This window comes from Gouania willdenowi, chromosome 15, assembly GCF_900634775.1.
Source record: "Gouania willdenowi chromosome 15, fGouWil2.1, whole genome shotgun sequence".
Lineage (NCBI taxonomy): Eukaryota > Metazoa > Chordata > Actinopteri > Blenniiformes > Gobiesocidae > Gouania > Gouania willdenowi.
In genome coordinates, this window is record NC_041058.1 from 10,899,296 (window position 1) to 10,920,872 (window position 21,577).

Here is a 21,577-nt window from a genome sequence, read left to right on the forward strand (position 1 = left end):
TCAATAAATTGGTTCATTTTTGTTTAAGTAATAGAAAGAAATTAAAGACAAACAGTGATTATTAGTGAGAGTGGGAGTGAAAACCAGTTGGAATCAATGCTTATCCAGTGTGTTTGTACAGCAGGTTTTACTCCATCAGTGGCAGTTATTGTATAACACAGCGATCAGACGTCTGCTCCTCCTGTGGATCCTCATCAGACGTTCCAGGTCTTCTTTTCTGCTCCTGAGATAATTTGTGGTTTAAGATATGTTGGAGGAGGTCTTTGCTTTCACTGGATGGTAAATTGTAGAAAAAGTACTGTGGAACCATCTGAATGAACCTGGTATGAGAGATTACAGCGTGTTAGTGAGCTCTGCTTTGGAGTACAATCACAATAAAGTACTTTAGATATTGGTTAACACTCAATATCATTTATGCTTTTGTCACATGCATTATTACAGGATGAGGGATTTATAGCGACAGACGAGAGCTTTCTCTCCCTCCATTAAATGGTGGCTCCAGATTCTCTTTACAATCCATAATCCCACCTCAAACCAACAGATACCAGAGACAGGATTATACGATACCACCCATCAGCACCCACATGACTGGTCTGCTGAACAGGGGCTTTACGTTACAATGGAAACGTGTCTGTCCGATTAAGTTTAAGCCTCTTAAAATGTGGTTTAGTGGGTGCTGTCTGGGTGGTTAAAATAAATAACTGTTTCTATTTGAATCTACAGGAGAAACTAGATGTTGCCAGCTAAACTCAAACATACTCTTGTGGCGTGATGTGAGTAATGGTTCGTAGACAGTTGTCTTCAGAAAACGAGTGCTTGTGGTAGAGGATCCACTCAGGCAGGCCCAGTTTGGGGCTCTTGGCCCCGTAGAGGGACCCAGGATGAATCTGTGCCACGTGCTTATTGGTCAGGATGAAGTAGTTCCCTGAACCATCCACGTCCCGCGCCACCTGGAAGGACATCAGAACTGAGCTTGATATTTAACATCAAAGACAATTGGGAAATATTCAGAATAATCAATTCCTGCTTCACTTTTCCATTTTAGAGAAAATTACGTGTGAAATTATTGGACGTTAATGTTAGAATGTGATGTAAAAAAATGCCATTTACATACCACATCTACAATTTTTTTTCTATTTATTCCTTTTAATCAGGTACCAACAGGCCTGCAAAGTACTGCTAACTACTTAGAAGAAGGTATGGAGTCCAATGCAATTGTATAGCCCGCATATAGCCAAAAACGGCTCTGATGAAAACTTACAGACATGATGATTTTAAAGAAAAAGCAAGATTAAGTAGAAACTACACTGCTGAGTTTGTTCTCCCGTCCCAAACCATGTTTATTACAGAATGTCCCCTTTCTACTATTTAGCCAGAATACAATGATTTAAATAGTGTTGTATAGGCCGAGGTAAGATTTCTAAATGTATATTTTGGCGATTTAAAACACTAACAATATTGTCTTTAATGATATATTTTTTATTTTTTATTAAAATACTCAGTTTTGGAATCGCTGTTTTTACTACTTCTCAGAACATGGATTACTGAGTGCGTCCTAACCCAGACATGCCACACTACAGAACTCACTCACACGTGCTGTCCCTTAGAGGAGAAAAAGCCAAAAGTGTTGCATATTTTGCAGCTGTTCGTTAATAAATGTGCCTGTGTGGCATTTTGAATCAGCAATTTTCATAATTTTGAGAAAAAACACAGACATGTGTTGGTCCATAACGCCTAGCCCCAGTGTCTTTGTCCTAAGACCACATTTAAAAGGTCTTTGTCTTGTCTCAGACTTGATAGCATTTTTACTCTGTCTTATCCTGACCTTTTTATGTCTTCAAAACAAACGTGGGTTTTCTGACTGACTGACGTTGAATTATTGAACTTTCCTCACTGATTTTTTTTGACCCTGTAATAAATGAATCTGACCTGCATGAAGAAGCCTGCCAGCAGGGCCCGTTTAATGTTGACGGTGTTGCTCCGGGAGCCAAAGGCGGGCGTTGAGACGGGCAGCTCGATCCTCCTCAGGGTGTCGATGAGCTCAGTGCAAAGAGCGTCAGCCGTCAGCAGAGCAGTGTAGTTCAGGTAATGATCCCGGCACCATTTCTGCACATCACAGCCTATAGAACCAGAGGAAGAACAACAACAGAACAATTAAGTTCATTATTAGACTTTATTTCAGCATCACATTTTGTTTCTCTCTTTCTTTTTTTTTTTTTGCTTTAGTTGACCAAAATAACAATTTCCTGATTCAACTGTAATTAATGTTATTGATACATGGAACACAATTTATTTGATCATATTTTAATTGAAGTGTGTAACTTACTTACAACAAAACAAAATAAACAATGAACAATACTTTTTTTTAAATTGATGAAACAAATCATTTTTCTCTCTCGCTAAAATTGTTTAAATGTGTTCCTCACATGCTTCCACTCCCACTTCGGTGCCATATATTTGCAGCGATTTTTGCAGATGACAAGCCGTGTTTTGCCATTTCAGAAATATGTAAAAATTTGAAGTACTGTTCCAAAGACATTTTAAATAGCAGGGAAAATATGGAGCTAATTCATATCGTGTCCTCATATACAGTATGTGCTCTTATTTTGAAAAGAACAACTTCTGGTCATGAAAAATGGGCATTTTTTTTTTTTTTTTTGTTTCTGTCGTGTGGTATTTCTTTTTTTTGGTTTTAGAAACAATTATTATTATTATTATTTTAAATCAACTGATTTTTAAAGGTTTATTTTTTCCCTTCTTGACCTTGATGAAGAAATATGCCTTAAATACCAATCGTTTTTTTGTTTTTCGATTTCCTTTTTTCTGAAAAATTCAATGAGTAAACCATACACTGAGCAAACACTAACCGGAGTCTCTTTGGCACTGTTTGAAGGCCTTGTAGACGTTGATACAGGTAAAGTGGTCTCCCTCTGGGTGCAGGAACTTCATGTGACCCAGCGTGGCCTCAGGTTTCACAGCCATAGACGGAACCATAAAGCAAACCGGGGCTAAGGAACACAGGGCAACCACGTGGGTGGGGGTACAAACTCACAGCTTTTCTTGTGTTGCGTTCAATTTGCCGACGTTACCTGCGAGCATGGCGGCGATGATGACTACCTCGCTGACGCAGTCAAACTCACAGGATGCGAGCACGGTCTTGGCCATTTGAGGCTCCAGGGGGAACTCGGACATGATGATGCCCATTTCTGAAAGGTTGCCGTCGTTATCCAGAGCTGCCAGGTAGTCCAGCTCCTCCAGGGCCTGCATGAGGCCTGCAGGGTCTGTGTGGGGAAAGAACTAGAAATTAAAGAGCTTAAAAAGACAACATCCTGAAAAAACAACAACTAAAGCAAGCCCTTTATTCTATCATACTGTATATTTAAGAAAGTGTCTATTTGTACGGTTGCCATACAGACAACCCTCAGTGCTATTGGCACGGTTACCGAAGTACAAGTAGCATCTTAGGGTTAGGTTTAGGGGTTAGGGGTTAGGGTTTTAAGGTTAGAGTTAGGATAGGGTTAGAGGGTTAGGTTTAGTCTTAGTCACACGACCTAAACTGGCAAAATTGGGGCGCTGCGTACAAATAGAATGTTGGTGTATTGATACGGCAACCGTACGAATAGCCACTGCCTATATTTAAACAGATAGTGTAATGCATACAAATACAGATTCAGGGGAAAAATAATGAAACATTATTTGTGATGTATAAAGATAATCTAAAGCAGGGGTTCTCAACTGGTCTCACCTTGAGACCCACATTTTTGCCACGCTCATTAAATCATGACCCACTTTTTTTTTTTTTTAGAATTCAACCAACCAAATGTAGTTTTTTTAAAAAAAAAAAAATAGCTGTTGAAAACACACACATATCATCTTTTTTTAAACATAAATTTATATATTTTCCTGTGCAACATGCATTTCACAGCATGCCTTTCAAAATAAAAGACAAGTCCAAAATGAGAGACATTAAGTATTTATTTATTTTTGACCAGCTGTCCACGGCCCAGCAGTTGAGAATCACTGATCCAAAGTGCTGACTCACTAAGTCAGTTGTTCCCACCCTTTTTTTGATCGTGACCAATTTTTTCTGGCGACCCCCAAAGACTATTTTATTTTTTTTTCTCAGAATCAGAATCAGAATCAGAATCAACTTTATTGGCCAGGGGTGAATGAATACACACGAGGAATTTCTTTTGGTGACCTGTGCTCTCTCAGGTAGTATAACATTAAGTAATAACAATCAACTACAATAAAGAAAAATCAATAAAATAGAGAAAAATAAAAAGAAAAAAAAAAGAAGTATAAACATAAATATAAGAGTAGTTAGACTAATATGTGCAAACTAAATAAAAAATAACAGATAATAATAATAATAATAATAATAATAATAATAATAATAATGAAATAAAATAAGAATACAATAATAATAATAATAAGATAATAGTGCAGTAGTGCATTGATGAGTAGTGCAAATAGGTGAACATTTAAATGAAAAAGTTATGTCCATGAACATTCACAGTGACAAGTTGTTCCAGGGTTGATATGTTTAGTTCCAGGTTATTTCACAGTAACAGAAACAGGTCCGACACTCTTTGACTGTATAGTGTTGATCAGAGTGACAGCCTGAGGGAAGAAACTGTTTTTATGGCGGGAAGTTTTGGCGTACAGTGATCTGTAGCGTCTGCCTGAGGGGAGGAGTTTAAACAGATTGTGTGCAGGGTGTGAGGGGTCTGCAGTGATGCTACCTGCCCGTTTCCTGACCCTGGACAGGTATAAGTCTTGGATGGAGGGCAGATCAACACCAATGATCTTTTCTGCATTCCTGACTATCCTTTGTAGTCTGTGTCTGTCTAGTTTGGTTGAAGATCCAAACCAGACAGTGATGGAGGTGCACAGAACAGACTGAATGATGGAGGTGTAGAACATTATCAGCAGCTCCTGGGGCAGGTTGAACTTCCTCAGCTGACGCAGGAAGTACATCCTCTGCTGTGCCTTTTTCCTGGTTGTGTCTATGTGGGAGGTCCACTTCAGGTCCTGTGAGATTGTGGATCCCAGGAACCTGAAGGAGTCCACGGTAGCCACTTTGCTATTCAGAATGGTAAGGGGGGTGAGTGGGGGGGGATTTCTCCTGAAGTCCACTGTCATCTCCACAGTCTTGAGTGGGTTCAGTTCCAGATGGTTCTGACTGCACCAGAGAGCCAGCTGTTCCACCTCCCGTCTGAAGGCAGACTCGTCCCCATCCCTGATGAGACCGATGATGGTGGTGTCGTCTGCAAACTTCAGGAGTTTCACAGAGGGGTCCCCTGAGGTGCAGTCATTGGTGTAGAGGGAGAATAGCAGTGGGGAGAGAACACACCCCTGGGGGGCGCCAGTGCGAGAACTTTGAGAAATTGAAAGTATCAAATACAAATGTTTAAGATTGTGTGTTTTAATTTGTAAAATAATAGTAATAAAAATCAAACATTAATTTTTTTATTTTTATTTTGTTTTTTATCAATTTCTAGAAACTTCAGAAGACACCATTTAAATTCCAGGCAACCACACGTGAGGGCCCAACCCCCAGGTTGAAAAACACTGCACTGAGGGAATCCCTCTGGCTCCCTGGGAATGTGGAGCATCAGATGAGGATTTTATAATCCTGACCAACATCTGCCTCTGCCATCTGTATCACACACAGTATATTATAATATATATATAAGTATGTCGTGGTTTACATTCTGTTGTTTCAAATTTAAAAAAAATCCTATGAAAAGAACAATTAAGGACAAACACACAGTGTGCATTTGATTTGATGACGCTATATTGTATTATTTATTATTATGATTTCTTTAAATTTAAATGTTTTATTGCAAGACAAACCATAGAAAAACAACAACAGCAAAAACAGGACAGAAGCAGATTAGCTGTACAGTTTCATAATAATATAACGTATGAAACAAAAGGCAGACTTTCACCAGCTCCCCTGTCGAGGCTCTAATCAGCTAATGGGGGGCTCAGTCTGTTATTTGTGTTAGTGGGGGTGAAATAATGGTGGGGTCAGCCCTGAAAGGATGCTGGTGGAACAGGAGCTGTCAGCACTGCTGAGGCACGCCTCACTGCCCCCCAATAACAAACGCCACACAGGAACAAAAGGGAGCACACAGACTCACTGAACCCACATTTAAAACCTTCTCTCATGCACAAAAACACCTGATGCAATTCTTTTGTCACAATCTGTTAATCTGACCTGGCCTGTCGATAAACTTGCAGTGGCCAAGGCCTGCGATCTCCATCCTCTTCAGGAACAGAGCAGTGGACGTGAAGTCTGACTCTGTGATATGTGGGCGGGGCTCAGCAGGGAGCTGAAGGTCCGCTGGGTAAAGACAGAAACACTTTCCTGCAGAAAACAATCGTGTTATTGATCATAATCAGACAGTCAGTGTAGTGGTACATTTACATGGAAAGGAGGAGTGGACTGGGACAATTATTCATCCCATTTTCAGTCACTATCAGCGACACCAAGTCAGTTGATGCTCAACATGTGGCTTTTTATATCTTCATTTGAATTATAATTCTCCCAGAAAACCTTAAGAGGGAAAACTTTTTAACCCTTTTTTTTCCCCTTTTTGCCATAATGCAACTTCCTCTGTCCCATTTTCAATGGGTTCTGACACTTTTATTTTAGCTATACCCTTTGCCAATAAATATCAATTTTTTGTCAATTTTTGCAAGTTTGTTTTGACACTTTTATCTAATTTTGTCCTTTCTTAAATTTCTTTGGCAACTTTTTTTCCATATAAGCAATAAATACCAATAAATACCACTTGTTTCCTTTTTTTTCTCCTTCATTTTGTAGATTTTTGCCCTTTTTCACATTTTGACCATTTACCCTTCGCCATTACATACCACCTGGTTCATCTTTATTTGGCCATTATTGGCCACTCTTGACTGCTTTTAACCCATTTTAGTCACTTTAAACTATTTACTTGCCATGTTTTTGCCACTTTTGGACCATTTTTTGGCCACCTGTTACCATGTCTGTCTCTACTCGCTCGTCTAAAAAAAAAGTGTTTGATTTCTTACCCGTTGGTCCTGCCAGCTGTTTGCGACTCTCAGCTTGTCCAATGCTGATTGGCTGAATGACTGTAGAACTGGTTCTGATTCTGGGATTGTAAACCTGCAGCAGAAATGCATAAAGCTCCTGTTTTCAGCACGTTAATTAAACACATCCACAGGCATACACTCAAATATGTTGTTGTTTTTTTAAATACCAAAAAATGCAGAAAGGAAAATTAAGGGAAAAATAAATTAAACATATATATATATATATATATATATATATATATATATTTCTAGGTTTATAAACAACTTGTTTATAAACAAAGATGATTGTTAAATATCTAAACTTACTGGAAACCAACAAAAAAGGTCAAACTTACATTTCTTTTCTCAAGTCCAGTATCAATAACAAATGTGATAGATTTAAAGGCCCAGAAGAAATCCTCATTTGGACTTGAAGTGAGGAAAACCCTTCTGATCCGTCCCACCTCCTCCTCTCCAATGAGAGGTAGAGTTCCCAGCAGACCTGGATGCACTGCTACTGGTAGAAGTTCTCCTCGATCAGGAGGTAAACTGTACCTCTCATGACAGAGGATGTTGTGAGCCAGATTTATCTCCTGGGATAGTTAAAAAAAAGTAAAAGAACAACAACAAGTGTACAGTCAGTTACTGGCCTGATTTCAGATTGTTGATTTGATCATTTTTCATCACCTGTGTAGTGACCAGGAACACCACCACGTCTCCCTCCCTCTCACACCGTTGGATCTCCAGCACCAGACGAAGAGCAGCGCAGAAGTAGCTGTCCCCTGTGCTGCTGTGGACCACCTCCCCTGCTCCTGGGGTCTCCAGATGGATCAGGGGCAAAGCTGACCCGGTGAAGTGGGACAACTGCTTGGACTGAGGTTTAACGGTCGTGAGGAGAACCACACGGAGCTCCGGCCTCTGCAGGGCGATGTCTTTCAGCAGAGCCTGTAGAACGTCAGTGGCCACTGTCCTCTGGTGGGCTTGGTCAATGATCACTACCCCGTAACGCTCCAGCAGAGGGTCTGACATCATCTCCCTGAGGAGCATGTCGTCTGTGCAGTACCTGCAGTCAGGGAAAGGAAGTAAAGTCATATGACACACATTTGTACTTATATGACACTTTGGTTAAATGACATTATTTTAAGCTGGTTCAAACCCAGTGTAGTGACAAGTATCTTCAGATAACTCTACCCCCAAAGGTGGACAAGCACTTAACTTCATTACTTGTGTGAAAGTACAGATACTTCTCTTAAAAAGATAATTCAGAATAATAAAAGTAGTTTAGTTAAAATGTACTTAGGTATTAAAAGTAATTAAATTCTTGGACGTATTTTAATAAAATGTGATACAGAATCTTTTACATGCTCATAGTTGTAAAATAACATTTAGGTAATCAGCTAAAGAGGCCGTTACAGTGGAGAAATCACATCAAATCCAACAAATCACCGGTATTCATAAAATAAAAACAGGCACAACATGTGACAAATAAAGAAAAGGAGTTTCAGTTAACTAACTTTGCTGAAAACACACAATGCCTAAACATAGTGTAGCAGTTAGATCTACTGTAATAAAGCATAAAAAAGAGGGAAAAAATGGAAAACGGCTCAAACCGAAGTAATGCTACAGTGAGGCAAAAAAAAGGGGAAAAAAAATTAAAACGGCAAAAAACGGAAGTAAGGCTATAGTAAGGCATAAAAACGGGTCAAAAATTATTCCAACACCTAAAAACGGAGATAAGACTAGAGTAAGGCAAGAAAAGGGCAAAAAAATTTCAAATGCCGAAAAACGAAGGTAAGGCATAAAAAAGGGCAATAAAATTCCAACGCCTAAAAACAAAGGTAAGGCTAAATAAAGTAAGGTGCAACAACGGGTGAAAAAATTCCAACGCCAAAAAATGGAGGTAAGGCATAAAAACAGGCAAAAAAATTTAAATGCCAAAAAAAAAGAAGGTAAGGCTATAGTAAGGCATAAAAACAGGCAAAAAAATTTAAATGCCAAAAAAAAAGAAGGTAAGGCTATAGAAAGGCATAAAAACGGGCATAAAAAAATAAAAACGCCAAAAAACGGAGCTAAGGCTATAATAAGGCATAAAAACAGGCAAAAAAATTTGAAAAGCCAAACAATGGAGGTAAGGCTAAAGTAAGGCATAAAAATGAGCAAAAAAATTTCCAACGCCAAAAAACGGAGGTAAGGCTATAGTAATGTATAAAAACGGAAGACTTAAAAACAGAGGTAACGCTATAGTGAAGCATAAAAATGGGCATAAAAATGAAAATGCCAAAAAATGGAGGTAAGGCTATAGTAAGGCATAAAAACAGGCGAAAAAATTTCCAACGCCAACAAATGGATGTAAGGCATAAAAACAGGCGAAAAAATTTCAAACTCCAAAAAATGGAGGTAAGGCTAGAGTAAGGCATAAAAATGGGTGAAAAATTTCCAATGCCAACCAACGGATGTAAGGCTATAGTAAGGCATAAAACCGGGCGAAAAAATTTCGAACTCCATAAAATGGAGGTAAGGCTATAGTGAGGCATAAAAACGGGCTAAAAATTTTAAACGCCAAAAAATGGAGATAAGGCTATATTAAGGCATGAAAAAGGGCAAAAAAAAATTCAAACTCCAAAAAATGGAGGTAAGGCATAAAAACGAGCGAAAAAATTTCCAATGCCAAAAAACAGAGGTAAGGTTATAGAAAAGCATAAAAATGGGCGAAAAAAATAAAAACGCCAAAAAATGGAGGTAAGGCATGAAAAAGGGCAAAAAAAATTGAAATGCCAAAAAATGGAGGTAAGGCTATAGTAAGGCATGGAGAAGGGCAAAAAAAAATTCAAACTCCAAAAAATGGAGTTAAGGCTATAGCAAGGCATAAAAACGAGCAAAAAATTTTGAAATGCCAAAAAACGGAGATAAGGCTATCGTTAGGCATAAAAAAGGCAAAAAAAAATTTAAACGCCAAAAAATGGAGGTAAGGCTATATAGTAAGGCATAAAAATGGGCAAAAAAATTTGAAACGCCAAAAAACAGAGATAAGGCTATAGTAAGGCATAAAAAAGTGCAAAAAAATTTTAAACGCCAAAAAATGGAGGTAAGGCTACAGTAAGGCATAAAAACAGGTGAAAAAATTTCCAACGCCAACAAATAGATGTAAGGTAATGTAAGGCATAAAAACGTGTGAAAAAATTTCAATCTCCAAAAAATGGAGGTAAGACTATAGTAAGGCATAAAAATGGGCAAAAATTTTTCCAACGACAACAAACGGATGTAAGGCTATAGTAAGGCATAAAAACAGGTGAAAAAATTTCGAACTCCAAAAAATAGAGGTAAGGCTATAGTAAGGCATAAAAATGGGTGAAAAAATTTCAATGCCAAAAAACGGATGTAAGGCTATAGTAAGTTTGAAAAAAATTTCAAACTCCAAAAAATAGAGGTAAGGCTATAGTAAGGCATAAAAACAGGCAAAAAAATTTCCAACGCCAAACAACAGAGGTAAGGCTATAGTAAGTGGTGATGGTGAGTTAAAACATCATGAGGCATCGTACCACTTCAGACAATTTGTTCAAGAAATGGTTCATTTCTCGAAGCTTTATGTGCACATGAAAACATCTACTGGCCAGGTTTATAATCACAGGCAGCTGTATCTTCATCATGTAAATTGTGGTGCATTAGATTTTTGTGTTTGTTGAGAATTTTTGTGGCTCTTGGGAATGACTATGAATCACAAAAAATGAATGAATAATACTGTATATTTCTCTACATAAATAATAACATTTGTAATAAAGATATTTTTCGATGCATTCTGTGTAAATTTTCCCAAAAGTGGCTCCAATGGGATTTGAACCCAGTCCCTCCAGTCCTCCAACAATTATGTCAGCCATGTTCGCTGACCACTAAATCACCAGGAATTTTGCTGTATCATGTTTTTCCTCACGTCAAGAAGGTGACCAGCACTTGTTTAAAAAGGAAGAAATCACTGAATATGCATGTGTAACTTTGACATTGAAGTACAGACCAGAGAGATTTTATTCAGAAATAACAGCGCTGACAATAATAAATGAATAAATAACAGTGCTAAATTGTGAGACATTCAGTATATCTTGTTTCATGCATACATTCACACTCATGCTCTCTCATCACACTCTAAAATTGCCAAAAAAACACAAAATTAGGCTATGTTAAAGTATAAAAAAGCAAAAAAAAAATCAAAAGGAGGTAAGAGGTAAGACTATAGTAAGGCATAAAAATGACAATCACCCAAAATCAAAAGTAAGGCTATAGCAAGGCATATTTTTTCAAAAATTTCCAAAAAAAAAAATTGAGATAGGACCATCATTAGACCCTAAAAACTACTGCAAATATAATGCACATACTTAAACAGGTCTCAGGAAGCAGTAAGCCACAAAAAATGACAAAAAACAAAAATCACCCAAAATCAAAAGTAAGGCTATAACAAGGCATATTTTTTCAAAAATTTCAAAAATTTCAAAAAAAAAAAAAATTGAGTTAGGACCATCATTAGACCCTAAAAACTACTGCAAATATAATGCACATACTTAAACAGGTCTCAGGAAGCAGTAAGCCACAAAAAATGACAAAAAACAAAAATCACCCAAAATCAAAAGTAAGGCTATAACAAGGCATATTTTTTCAAAAACTTCAAAAAAAAAAAAAAATTGAGTTAGGACCATCATTAGACCCTAAAAACTACTGCAAATATAATGCACATACTTAAACTGGGCTAAGAAAGCAGTAAGGCACAAAAAAATGACAAAAAACAAAAATCACCCGAAATCAAAAGTAAGGCTATATAACAAGGCATATTTTTTCAAAAATTAAAAAAAAAAAAAAATTGAGATAGGACCATCATAAAAACCTGAAAACTACTGCAAATATAATGCACACACTTAAACAGGTCTCAGGAAGCAGTAAGCCACAAAAAATGACAAAAAACAAAAATCACCCAAAATCAAAAGTAAGGCTATAACAAGGCATATTTTTTCAAAAATTAAAAAAAAAAAAAAAATTGAGATAGGACCATCATTAGACCCTAAAAACTACTGCAAATATAATGCACACACTTAAACAGGTCTCAGGAAGCAGTAAGCCACAAAAAATGACAAAAAACAAAAATCACCCAATATCAAAAGTAAGGCATATTTTTTCAAAAACTTCAAAAAAAAAAAAAAAAAAAATTGAGTTAGGACCATCATTAGACCCTAAAAAACTACTGCAAATATAATGCACACACTTAAACAGGTCTCAGGAAGCAGTAAGCCACAAAAAATGACAAAAAACAAAAATCACCCAAAATCAAAAGTAAGGCTATAACAAGGCATATTTTTTCAAAAATTTCAAAAAAAAAAAAAAAAAAAAAAAAATTGAGATAGGACCATGTTTAGACCCTAAAAACTACTGCAAATATAATGCACATACTTAAACAGGTCTGAGAAAGCAGTACGGCACAAAAAATGACAAAAAACAAAAATCACCCCAAATCAAAAGTAAGGCTATAACAAGGCATATTTTTTCAAAAATTTCCAAAAAAAAAAAAATTGATAGGACCATCATTAGACCCTAAAAACTACTGCAAATATTGTGCACACACTTAAACAGGTCTCAGGAAGCAGTAAGCCACAAAAAAAAAAAATCACCCAAAATCAAAAGTAAGGCTATAACAAGGCATATTTTTTCAAAAATTTCCAAAAAAAAAAAAATTGAGATAGGACCATCATTAGACCCTAAAAACTACCGCAAATATAATGCACATACTTAAACAGGTCTAAGAAAGCAGTACGGCACAAAAAATGACAAAAAACAAAAATCACCCCAAATCAAAAGTAAGGCTATAACAAGGCATATTTTTTCAAAAATTAAAAAAAAAAAAAAATTGAGTTAGGACCATCATTAGACCCGAAAAACTACTGCAAATATAATGCACATACTTAAACAGGTCTGAGAAAACAGTAAGGCACAAAAAATGACAAAAAACAAAAATCACCCAAAATCAAAAGTAAGGCTATAACAAGGCATATTTTTTCAAAAACTTCAAAAAAAAAAAAAAAATTGAGTTAGGACCATCATTAGACCCTAAAAACTACTGCAAATATAATGCACATACTTAAACTGGGCTAAGAAAGCAGTAAGGCACAAAAAAATGACAAAAAACAAAAATCACCCCAAATCAAAAGTAAGGCTATATAACAAGGCATATTTTTTCAAAAATTAAAAAAAAAAAAAAAATTGAGTTGGAACCATGTTTAGACCCTAAAAACTACTGCAAATATAATGCACACACTTAAACAGGTCTCAGGAAGCAGTAAGCCACAAAAAAAAAAAAATCACCCAAAATCAAAAGTAAGGCTATAACAAGGCATATTTTTTCAAAAATTTCCAAAAAAAAAAAAAATTGAGATAGGACCATCATTAGACCCTAAAAACTACCGCAAATATAATGCACATACTTAAACAGGTCTAAGAAAGCAGTACGGCACAAAAAATGACAAAAAACTAAAATCACCCAAAATCAAAAGTAAGGCTATAACAAGGCATATTTTTTCAAAAATTTAAAAAAAAAAAAAAAAAAAAAAAAAAAAATTGAGATAGGACCATCATTAGACCCTAAAACTACTGCAAATATAATGCACACACTTAAACAGGTCTCAGGAAGCAGTAAGCCACAAAAAATGACAAAAAACAAAAATCACCCAAAATCAAAAGTAAGGCATATTTTTTCAAAAATTTCAAAAAAATAAAATTGAGATAGGACCATCATTAGACCCTAAAAACTACTGCAAATATAATGCACACACTTAAACAGGTCTCAGGAAGCAGTAAGCCACAAAAAATGACAAAAAACAAAAATCACCCAAAATCAAAAGTAAGGCTATAACAAGGCATATTTTTTCAAAAACTTCAAAAAAAAAAAAAATTGAGTTAGGACCATCATTAGACCCTAAAAACTACTGCAAATATAATGCACATACTTAAACAGGTCTAAGAAAGCAGTACGGCACAAAAAATGACAAAAAACAAAAATCACCCCAAATCAAAAGTAAGGCTATAACAAGGCATATTTTTTCAAAAATTAAAAAAAAAAAAAAATTGAGTTAGGACCATCATTAGACCCGAAAAACTACTGCAAATATAATGCACATACTTAAACAGGTCTGAGAAAACAGTAAGGCACAAAAAATGACAAAAAACAAAAATAACCCAAAATCAAAAGTAAGGCTATAACAAGGCATATTTTTTCAAAAATTTAAAAAAAAAAAAAAATTGAGATAGGACCATCATTAGACCCTAAAAACTACTGCAAATATAATGCACACACTTAAACCGGTCTCAGGAAGCAGTAAGCCACAAAAAGTGACAAAAAACAAAAATCACCCAAAATCAAAAGTAAGGCTATAACAAGGCATATTTTTTCAAAAATTTAAAAAAAAAAAAAATTGAGATAGGACCATCATTAGACCCTAAAAACTACTGCAAATATAATGCACACACTTAAACAGGTCTCAGGAAGCAGTAAGCCACAAAAAATGACAAAAAACAAAAATCACCCAAAATCAAAAGTAAGGCTATAACAAGGCATATTTTTTCAAAAATTTCCAAAAAAAAAAATTGAGATAGGACCATCATTAGACCCTAAAAACTACTGCAAATATAATGCACATACTTAAACAGGTCTGAGAAAACAGTAAGGCACAAAAAATGACAAAAAACAAAAATCACCCAAAATCAAAAGTAAGGCTATAACAAGGCATATTTTTTTAAAAATTAAAAAAAAAAAAAAAAAAAAAAAAAAAAAATTGATATAGGACCATCATTAGACCCTAAAACTACTGCAAATATAATGCACACACTTAAACAGGTCTCAGGAAGCAGTAAGCCACAAAAAATGACAAAAAACAAAAATCACCCAAAATCAAAAGTAAGGCATATTTTTTCAAAAATTTCCAAAAAAAAAAAATTGAGATAGGACCATCATTAGACCCTAAAAACTACTGCAAATATAATGCACACACTTAAACAGGTCTCAGGAAGCAGTAAGCCAAAAAAAATGACAAAAAACAAAAATCACCCAAAATCAAAAGTAAGGCTATAACAAGGCATATTTTTTCAAAAACTTCAAAAAAAAAAAAATTGAGTTAGGACCATCATTAGACCCTAAAAACTACTGCAAATATAATGCACATACTTAAACTGGGCTAAGAAAGCAGTAAGGCAAAAAAAAATGACAAAAAACAAAAATCACCCCAAATCAAAAGTAAGGCTATAACAAGGCATATTTTGTTCAAAAATTAAAAATAAATAAATAAATTGAGTTAGGACCATGTTTAGACCCTAAAAACTACTGCAAATATAATGCACATACTTAAACAGGTCTGAGAAAACAGTAAGGCACAAAAAATGACAAAAAACAAAAATCACCCAAAACATAAATATAACAAGGCATCTTCTTTCAAAAATTTCAAAAAAAAAAAAAATTGAGATAGGACCATCATTAGACCCTAAAAACTACTGCAAATATAATGCACACACTTAAAAAGGTCTCAGGAAGCAGTAAGCCACAAAAAATGACAAAAAACAAAAATCACCCAAAATCAAAAGTAAGGCTAAAACAAGGCATATTTTTTCAAAAATTTCCAAAAAAAAAAAAAAAAAAAAAAATTTGAGATAGGACCATCATTAGACCCTAAAAACTGCAGCAAATATAATGCACATACTTAAACAGGTCTAAGAAAGCAGTACGGCACAAAAAATGACAAAAAACCAAAATCACCCCAAATCAAAAGTAAGGCTATAACAAGGCATATTTTTTCAAAAATTTCCAAAAAAAAAAAATTGAGATAGGACCATCATTAGACCCTAAAAACTACTGCAAATATAATGCACACACTTAAACAGGTCTCAGGAAGCAGTAAGCCACAAAAAATGACAAAAAACAAAAATCACCCAAAATCAAAAGTAAGGCTATAACAAGGCATATTTTTTCAAAAACTTCAAAAAAAAAAAAAATTGAGTTAGGACCATCATTAGACCCTAAAAACTACTGCAAATATAATGCACATACTTAAACTGGGCTAAGAAAGCAGTAAGGCACAAAAAAATGACAAAAAACAAAAATCACCCCGAATCAAAAGTAAGGCTATATAACAAGGCATATTTTTTCAAAAATTAAAAAAAAAAAAAAAAAATTGAGTTGGGACCATCATTAGACCCTAAAAACTACTGCAAATATAATGCACACACTTAAACAGGTCTCAGGAAGCAGTAAGCCACAAAAAACAAAAATCAACCAAAATCAAAAGTAAGGCTATAACAAGGCATATTTTTTCAAAAACTTAAAAAAAAAAACAAACAAAATTGAGTTAGGACCATCATTAGACCCTAAAAACTACTGCAAATATAATGCACACACTTAAACAGGTCTCAGGAAGCAGTAAGGCACAAAAAATGACAAAAAACAAAAATCACCCAATATCAAAAGTAAGGCTATAACAAGGCATATTTTTTAAAAAATTTCCAAAAAAAAAAATTGAGATAGGACCATCATTAGACCCTAAAAACTACTGCAAATATAATGCACACACTTAAACAGGTCTCAGGAAGCAGTAAGCCACAAAAAATGACAAAAAACAAAAATCACCCAAAATCAAAAGTAAGGCTATAACAAGGCATATTTTTTCAAAAATTAAAAAAAAAAAAAAATTGAGTTAGGACCATCATTAGACCCTAAAAACTACTGCAAATATAATGCACACACTTAAACCGGTCTCAGGAAGCAGTAAGCCACAAAAAATGACAAAAACAAAAATCACCCAAAATCAAAAGTAAGGCTATAACAAGGCATATTTTTTCAAAAATTTAAAAAAAAAAAAAATTGAGATAGGACCATCATTAGACCCTAAAAACTACTGCAAATATAATGCACACACTTAAACAGGTCTCAGGAAGCAGTAAGCCACAAAAAATGACAAAAAACAAAAATCACCCAAAATCAAAAGTAAGGCTATAACAAGGCATATTTTTTCAAAAATTTCCAAAAAAAAAAAATTGAGATAGGACCATCATTAGACCCTAAAAACTACTGCAAATATAATGCACATACTTAAACAGGTCTGAGAAAACAGTAAGGCACAAAAAATGACAAAAAACAAAAATCACCCAAAATCAAAAGTAAGGCTATAACAAGGCATGTTTTTTCAAAACTAAAAAAAAAAAAAAAAAAAAATTGAGATAGGCCCATCATTAGACCCTAAAACTACTGCAAATATAATGCACACACTTAAACAGGTCTCAGGAAGCAGTAAGCCACAAAAAATGACAAAAAACAAAAATCACCCAAAATCAAAAGTAGGCATATTTTTCAAAAATTTCCAAAAAAAAAAAAATTGAGATAGGACCATCATTAGACCCTAAAAAACTACTGCAAATATAATGCACACACTTAAACAGGTCTCAGGAAGCTGTAAGCCACAAAAAATGACAAAAAACAAAAATCACCCAAAATCAAAAGTAAGGCTATAGCGAGGCATTTTTTTTTCAAAAACTTCAAAAAAAAAAAAATTTAGTTAGGACCATCATTAGACCCTAAAAACTACTGCAAATATAATGCACATACTTAAACTGGGCTAAGAAAGCAGTAAGGCACAAAAAAATGACAAAAAACAAAAATCACCCCAAATTAAAAGTAAGGCTATAACAAGGCATATTTTGTTCAAAAATTAAAAAAAAAAAAAAAATTGAGTTAGGACCATGTTTAGACCCTAAAAACTACTGCAAATATAATGCACATACTTAAACAGGTCTGAGAAAACAGTAAGGCACAAAAAATGACAAAAAACAAAAATCACCCAAAATCAAAAGTAAGGCTATAACAAGGCATATTTTTTCAAAAATTAAAAAAAAAAAAAAAATTGAGTTAGGACCATCATTAGACCCTAAAAACTACTGCAAATATAATGCACACACTTAAAAAGGTCTCAGGAAGCAGTAAGCCACAAAAAATGACAAAAAACAAAAATCACCCAAAATCAAAAGTAAGGCTAAAACAAGGCATATTTTTTCAAAAATTAAAAAAAAAAAAAAAAAATTGAGTTGGGACCATGTTTAGACCCTAAAAACTACTGCAAATATAATGCACACACTTAAACAGGTCTCAGGAAGCAGTAAGCCACAAAAAACAAAAATCAACCAAAATCAAAAGTAAGGCTATAACAAGGCATATTTTTCAAAAACTTAAAAAAAAAAAAAAAAAATTGAGTTAGGACCATCATTAGACCCTAAAAACTACTGCAAATATAATGCACATACTTAAACAGGTCTGAGAAAGCAGTAAGGCACAAAAAATGACAAAAAACAAAAATCACCCAATATCAAAAGTAAGGCTATAACAAGGCATATTTTTTCAAAAATTTAAAAAAAAAAAAATTGAGATAGGACCATCATTAGACCCTAAAAACTACTGCAAATATAATGCACACACTTAAACAGGTCTCAGGAAGCAGTAAGCCACAAAAAATGACAAAAAACAAAAATCACCCAAAATCAAAAGTAAGGCTATAACAAGGCATATTTTTTCAAAAACTTCAAAAAAAAAAAAAAAATTGAGTTAGGACCATCATTAGACCCTAAAAACTACTGCAAATATAATGCACATACTTAAACTGGGCTAAGAAAGCAGTAAGGCACAAAAAAATGACAAAAAACAAAAATCACCCCAAATCAAAAGTAAGGCTATAACAAGGCATATTTTTTCAAAAATTAAAAAAAAAAAAAAAATTGAGTTAGGACCATGTTTAGACCCTAAAAACTACTGCAAATATAATGCACATACTTAAACAGGTCTGAGAAAGCAGTAAGGCACAAAAAATGACAAAAAACAAAAATCACCCAAAATCAAAAGTAAGGCTATAACAAGGCATATTTTTTGAAAAATTAAAAAAAAAAAAAAAAAAAAAAAATTCAGTTAGGACCATCATTAGACCCTAAAAACTACTGCAAATATAATGCACATACTTAAACAGGTCTAAGGAAGCAGTAAGGCACAAAAAATGACAAAAAACAAAAATCACCTAAAATCGAAAGTAAGGCATATTTTCCAAAAATTTAAAAACAAAGTCGAGTTAAGACCATCATTATACCCTAAAAACTACTGCAAATACTGTATAATGCACATACTTAAACAGGAAGCAGCAAGGCAGAAAAAATGACAAAAAACAAAAATCACCCAAAATCGGAGGTAAGGGGTGATTGTAAGGCATATTTTTCAAGTCCATCATTAGACACTAAAAACTACTAAGGCATAAAAACAAGCAAAAGTTTTTTCAAATGCCCACAAACAGAGATAAGGTTATATTAAGGCATAAAAACAGGCACATAAGGCTTATCATAAGGCATAATAAAGGGCAAAACAGCGCTAAGGCGTAAGGCATGAAAACGGGTGACAATTTTTCAAACACCCACAAAAAGAGGTAAGGCATAAAAACGGGCGAAAATATAAAATATTGTAGTTACCAGCACTGTTGTAAAAGTGATCTTGTTCTTAATGAGGCTGCCTGATAAAATAAAGGGAAAAAAAGGAACACTTAACCTAATACATTTTTATTGAGTGGCATTTTAATAAAAGTAACAATTTCTATACTTCAGCTTTGTCCTATTCGTGTATTGTACTCTCAAGCCATACACCCTGCTGAGTGTCTTTGTTCCCTGGCTAACTTATCCTAGAGCTGTGTGAGGGATGTGACATATGGACAGAGGGAGAGCTGGGCAGCTGTGGAGCCGTCCCTGAAAAGATCCCCCCAACCTTTTGTTCAACTCTTTCTGTAGAAGAAGAAAAGGCGGGTGATTTAGTAGCAGGTTTCATGACTGTGTGGGTCAGCAAGATGTAAAAGCTGGGAAACAACATCTAAAAAAAGGAGGCTTTACTTCAACGAACCTGAGGATTGTATCATTAGTGCAGCAGGATTCCAACGTGATGCTATAACCAACTTCATGACCGATGTTGACGTCCATCTCATCAGCCACTCTCAGAGCCAGGTCTATGGCCTGCTGTGCATGGACCTGGCTACAGACCACCAGGCCATGTTGGAACTGCACTGACAGACAGAACTCACAGCACCACTGAGGAATCTGTGTCACAAGCAGAAGTGAAATTAATGAATTACAAGTACTCACATTACTGTAATTGAGTTGCTTTTAAGGGGAATTGTACTTTTTTGGGTATTTTTCAAATTCAGTAAATTTACTTTACGTTACTTAAGTTTAAAAAAAAGTAATTTGTTACATTTCTACATCCAACAGTTAGTGAGTAAATTCTAAGTTTTTGTTTCAAAAATATAAATGGACAAAAAAAATTAAATGACCAGACAAAAATTAAATGCATCATCACGCCAAAACAGGTTATTTTATGTTGTTTAGTTCATAATGTAGCTATACTTAGAGCCTGATATTTTTATTTATTTTTAATTGAATTAATTATTCAATTATTTTTTTCTTTTCTTTTATGTATTATTCTATTTTATAATGTATTGTACTGTTTTTATTGCTCTGTTTTTATTGTAAAGTGTCCTTCGGTGACCTGAAAGGCATTTTTAAATAAAATGAATTATTATTATTTTATTTTAAAAAAAAAAAGAAGGAAAAAAGAATTGTACATTTTGGCTTTTATTTTATGCAGATACATTTGTAGAAAATAAATGAAGTTCCAATTGTGTAGGATTTGGTCTTTTCCTGTTTAAGTTTATACATGACATGGGATGAAAGTAACTAGTAACTTTTACTTTTGACTACTATTTAAACGAGCTACTTTTCACTTGTACTGGAGTATTTAATGCATGACTTACTTGTACTTGAGTACAATTTCAACTTGAGTAGGATATATCAGTACTCATTACACCTCCAGGTCACTCTACAAAACTGATCTTTTGTACAAACATCTAATCCATCATTAGAAGCTGCATAAAGTAAAGCTATAATCCTCCTCATGGCAGAGCAATGGAAAACATCTAATACTCACTTGGGAGCTGCGTCCACTTTTAGCTGAGCCGCTGATAACCACAAACTGTCCATTGGACAAAGCATCCATGAACTCGCTCTTTGCTTTCCACACCGGCAGCTCCTTCCTTTCTCTGAGCAGTTTGTAAAACCTGGATGAATATGGTAGTCCATCAAACTGGTTTAGTTCCAGGATGTCCTCATAGTCTTTCTCTCCTTGACTTAAACCTTCTGTGTTCGAAAAGAAAAGGGATTTTCCTTCAAAAAAGTCCTCTCCAGTCGAAGTGGTGACGTCCTGTGCCATAATAATAACAAATTTAAAAAATCTCCAGCTCTCATCAGTGTTGCTGGACAGCAGACAGAAGCGCCTCTACAAGTGGAGCCCAAAGAAAGGCTCACCAGGCAGCCGGCCAGGGCTGTCATGTGGACACTAATCCCAGAGAACTGGAGTCATCAACACACACACGCACGCACACGCACACACACACACACGCACACACACACGCACACACACACGCAC

The 21,577-nt window shown here is 34.8% G+C and overlaps 1 protein-coding gene across 1 annotated transcript; it reads right to left on the minus strand.

The window, feature by feature from the left end:
• Nucleotides 1–145: 145 nt before the first annotated feature.
• On the minus strand, nt 146–21,361 carry dhx32b (DEAH (Asp-Glu-Ala-His) box polypeptide 32b). The gene is made up of 11 exons (XM_028469217.1): nt 21,080–21,361; nt 20,000–20,193; nt 7,750–8,125; nt 7,419–7,655; nt 7,063–7,156; nt 6,227–6,376; nt 3,090–3,281; nt 2,868–3,008; nt 1,930–2,120; nt 760–950; nt 146–320 (listed from the first exon to the last, which is right to left on the minus strand). Exons 1-11 carry the CDS (start codon nt 21,359–21,361, stop codon nt 146–148), a joined length of 2,223 nt encoding a protein of 740 aa, XP_028325018.1.
• Between the last annotated feature and the right edge of the window lie 216 nt (nt 21,362–21,577).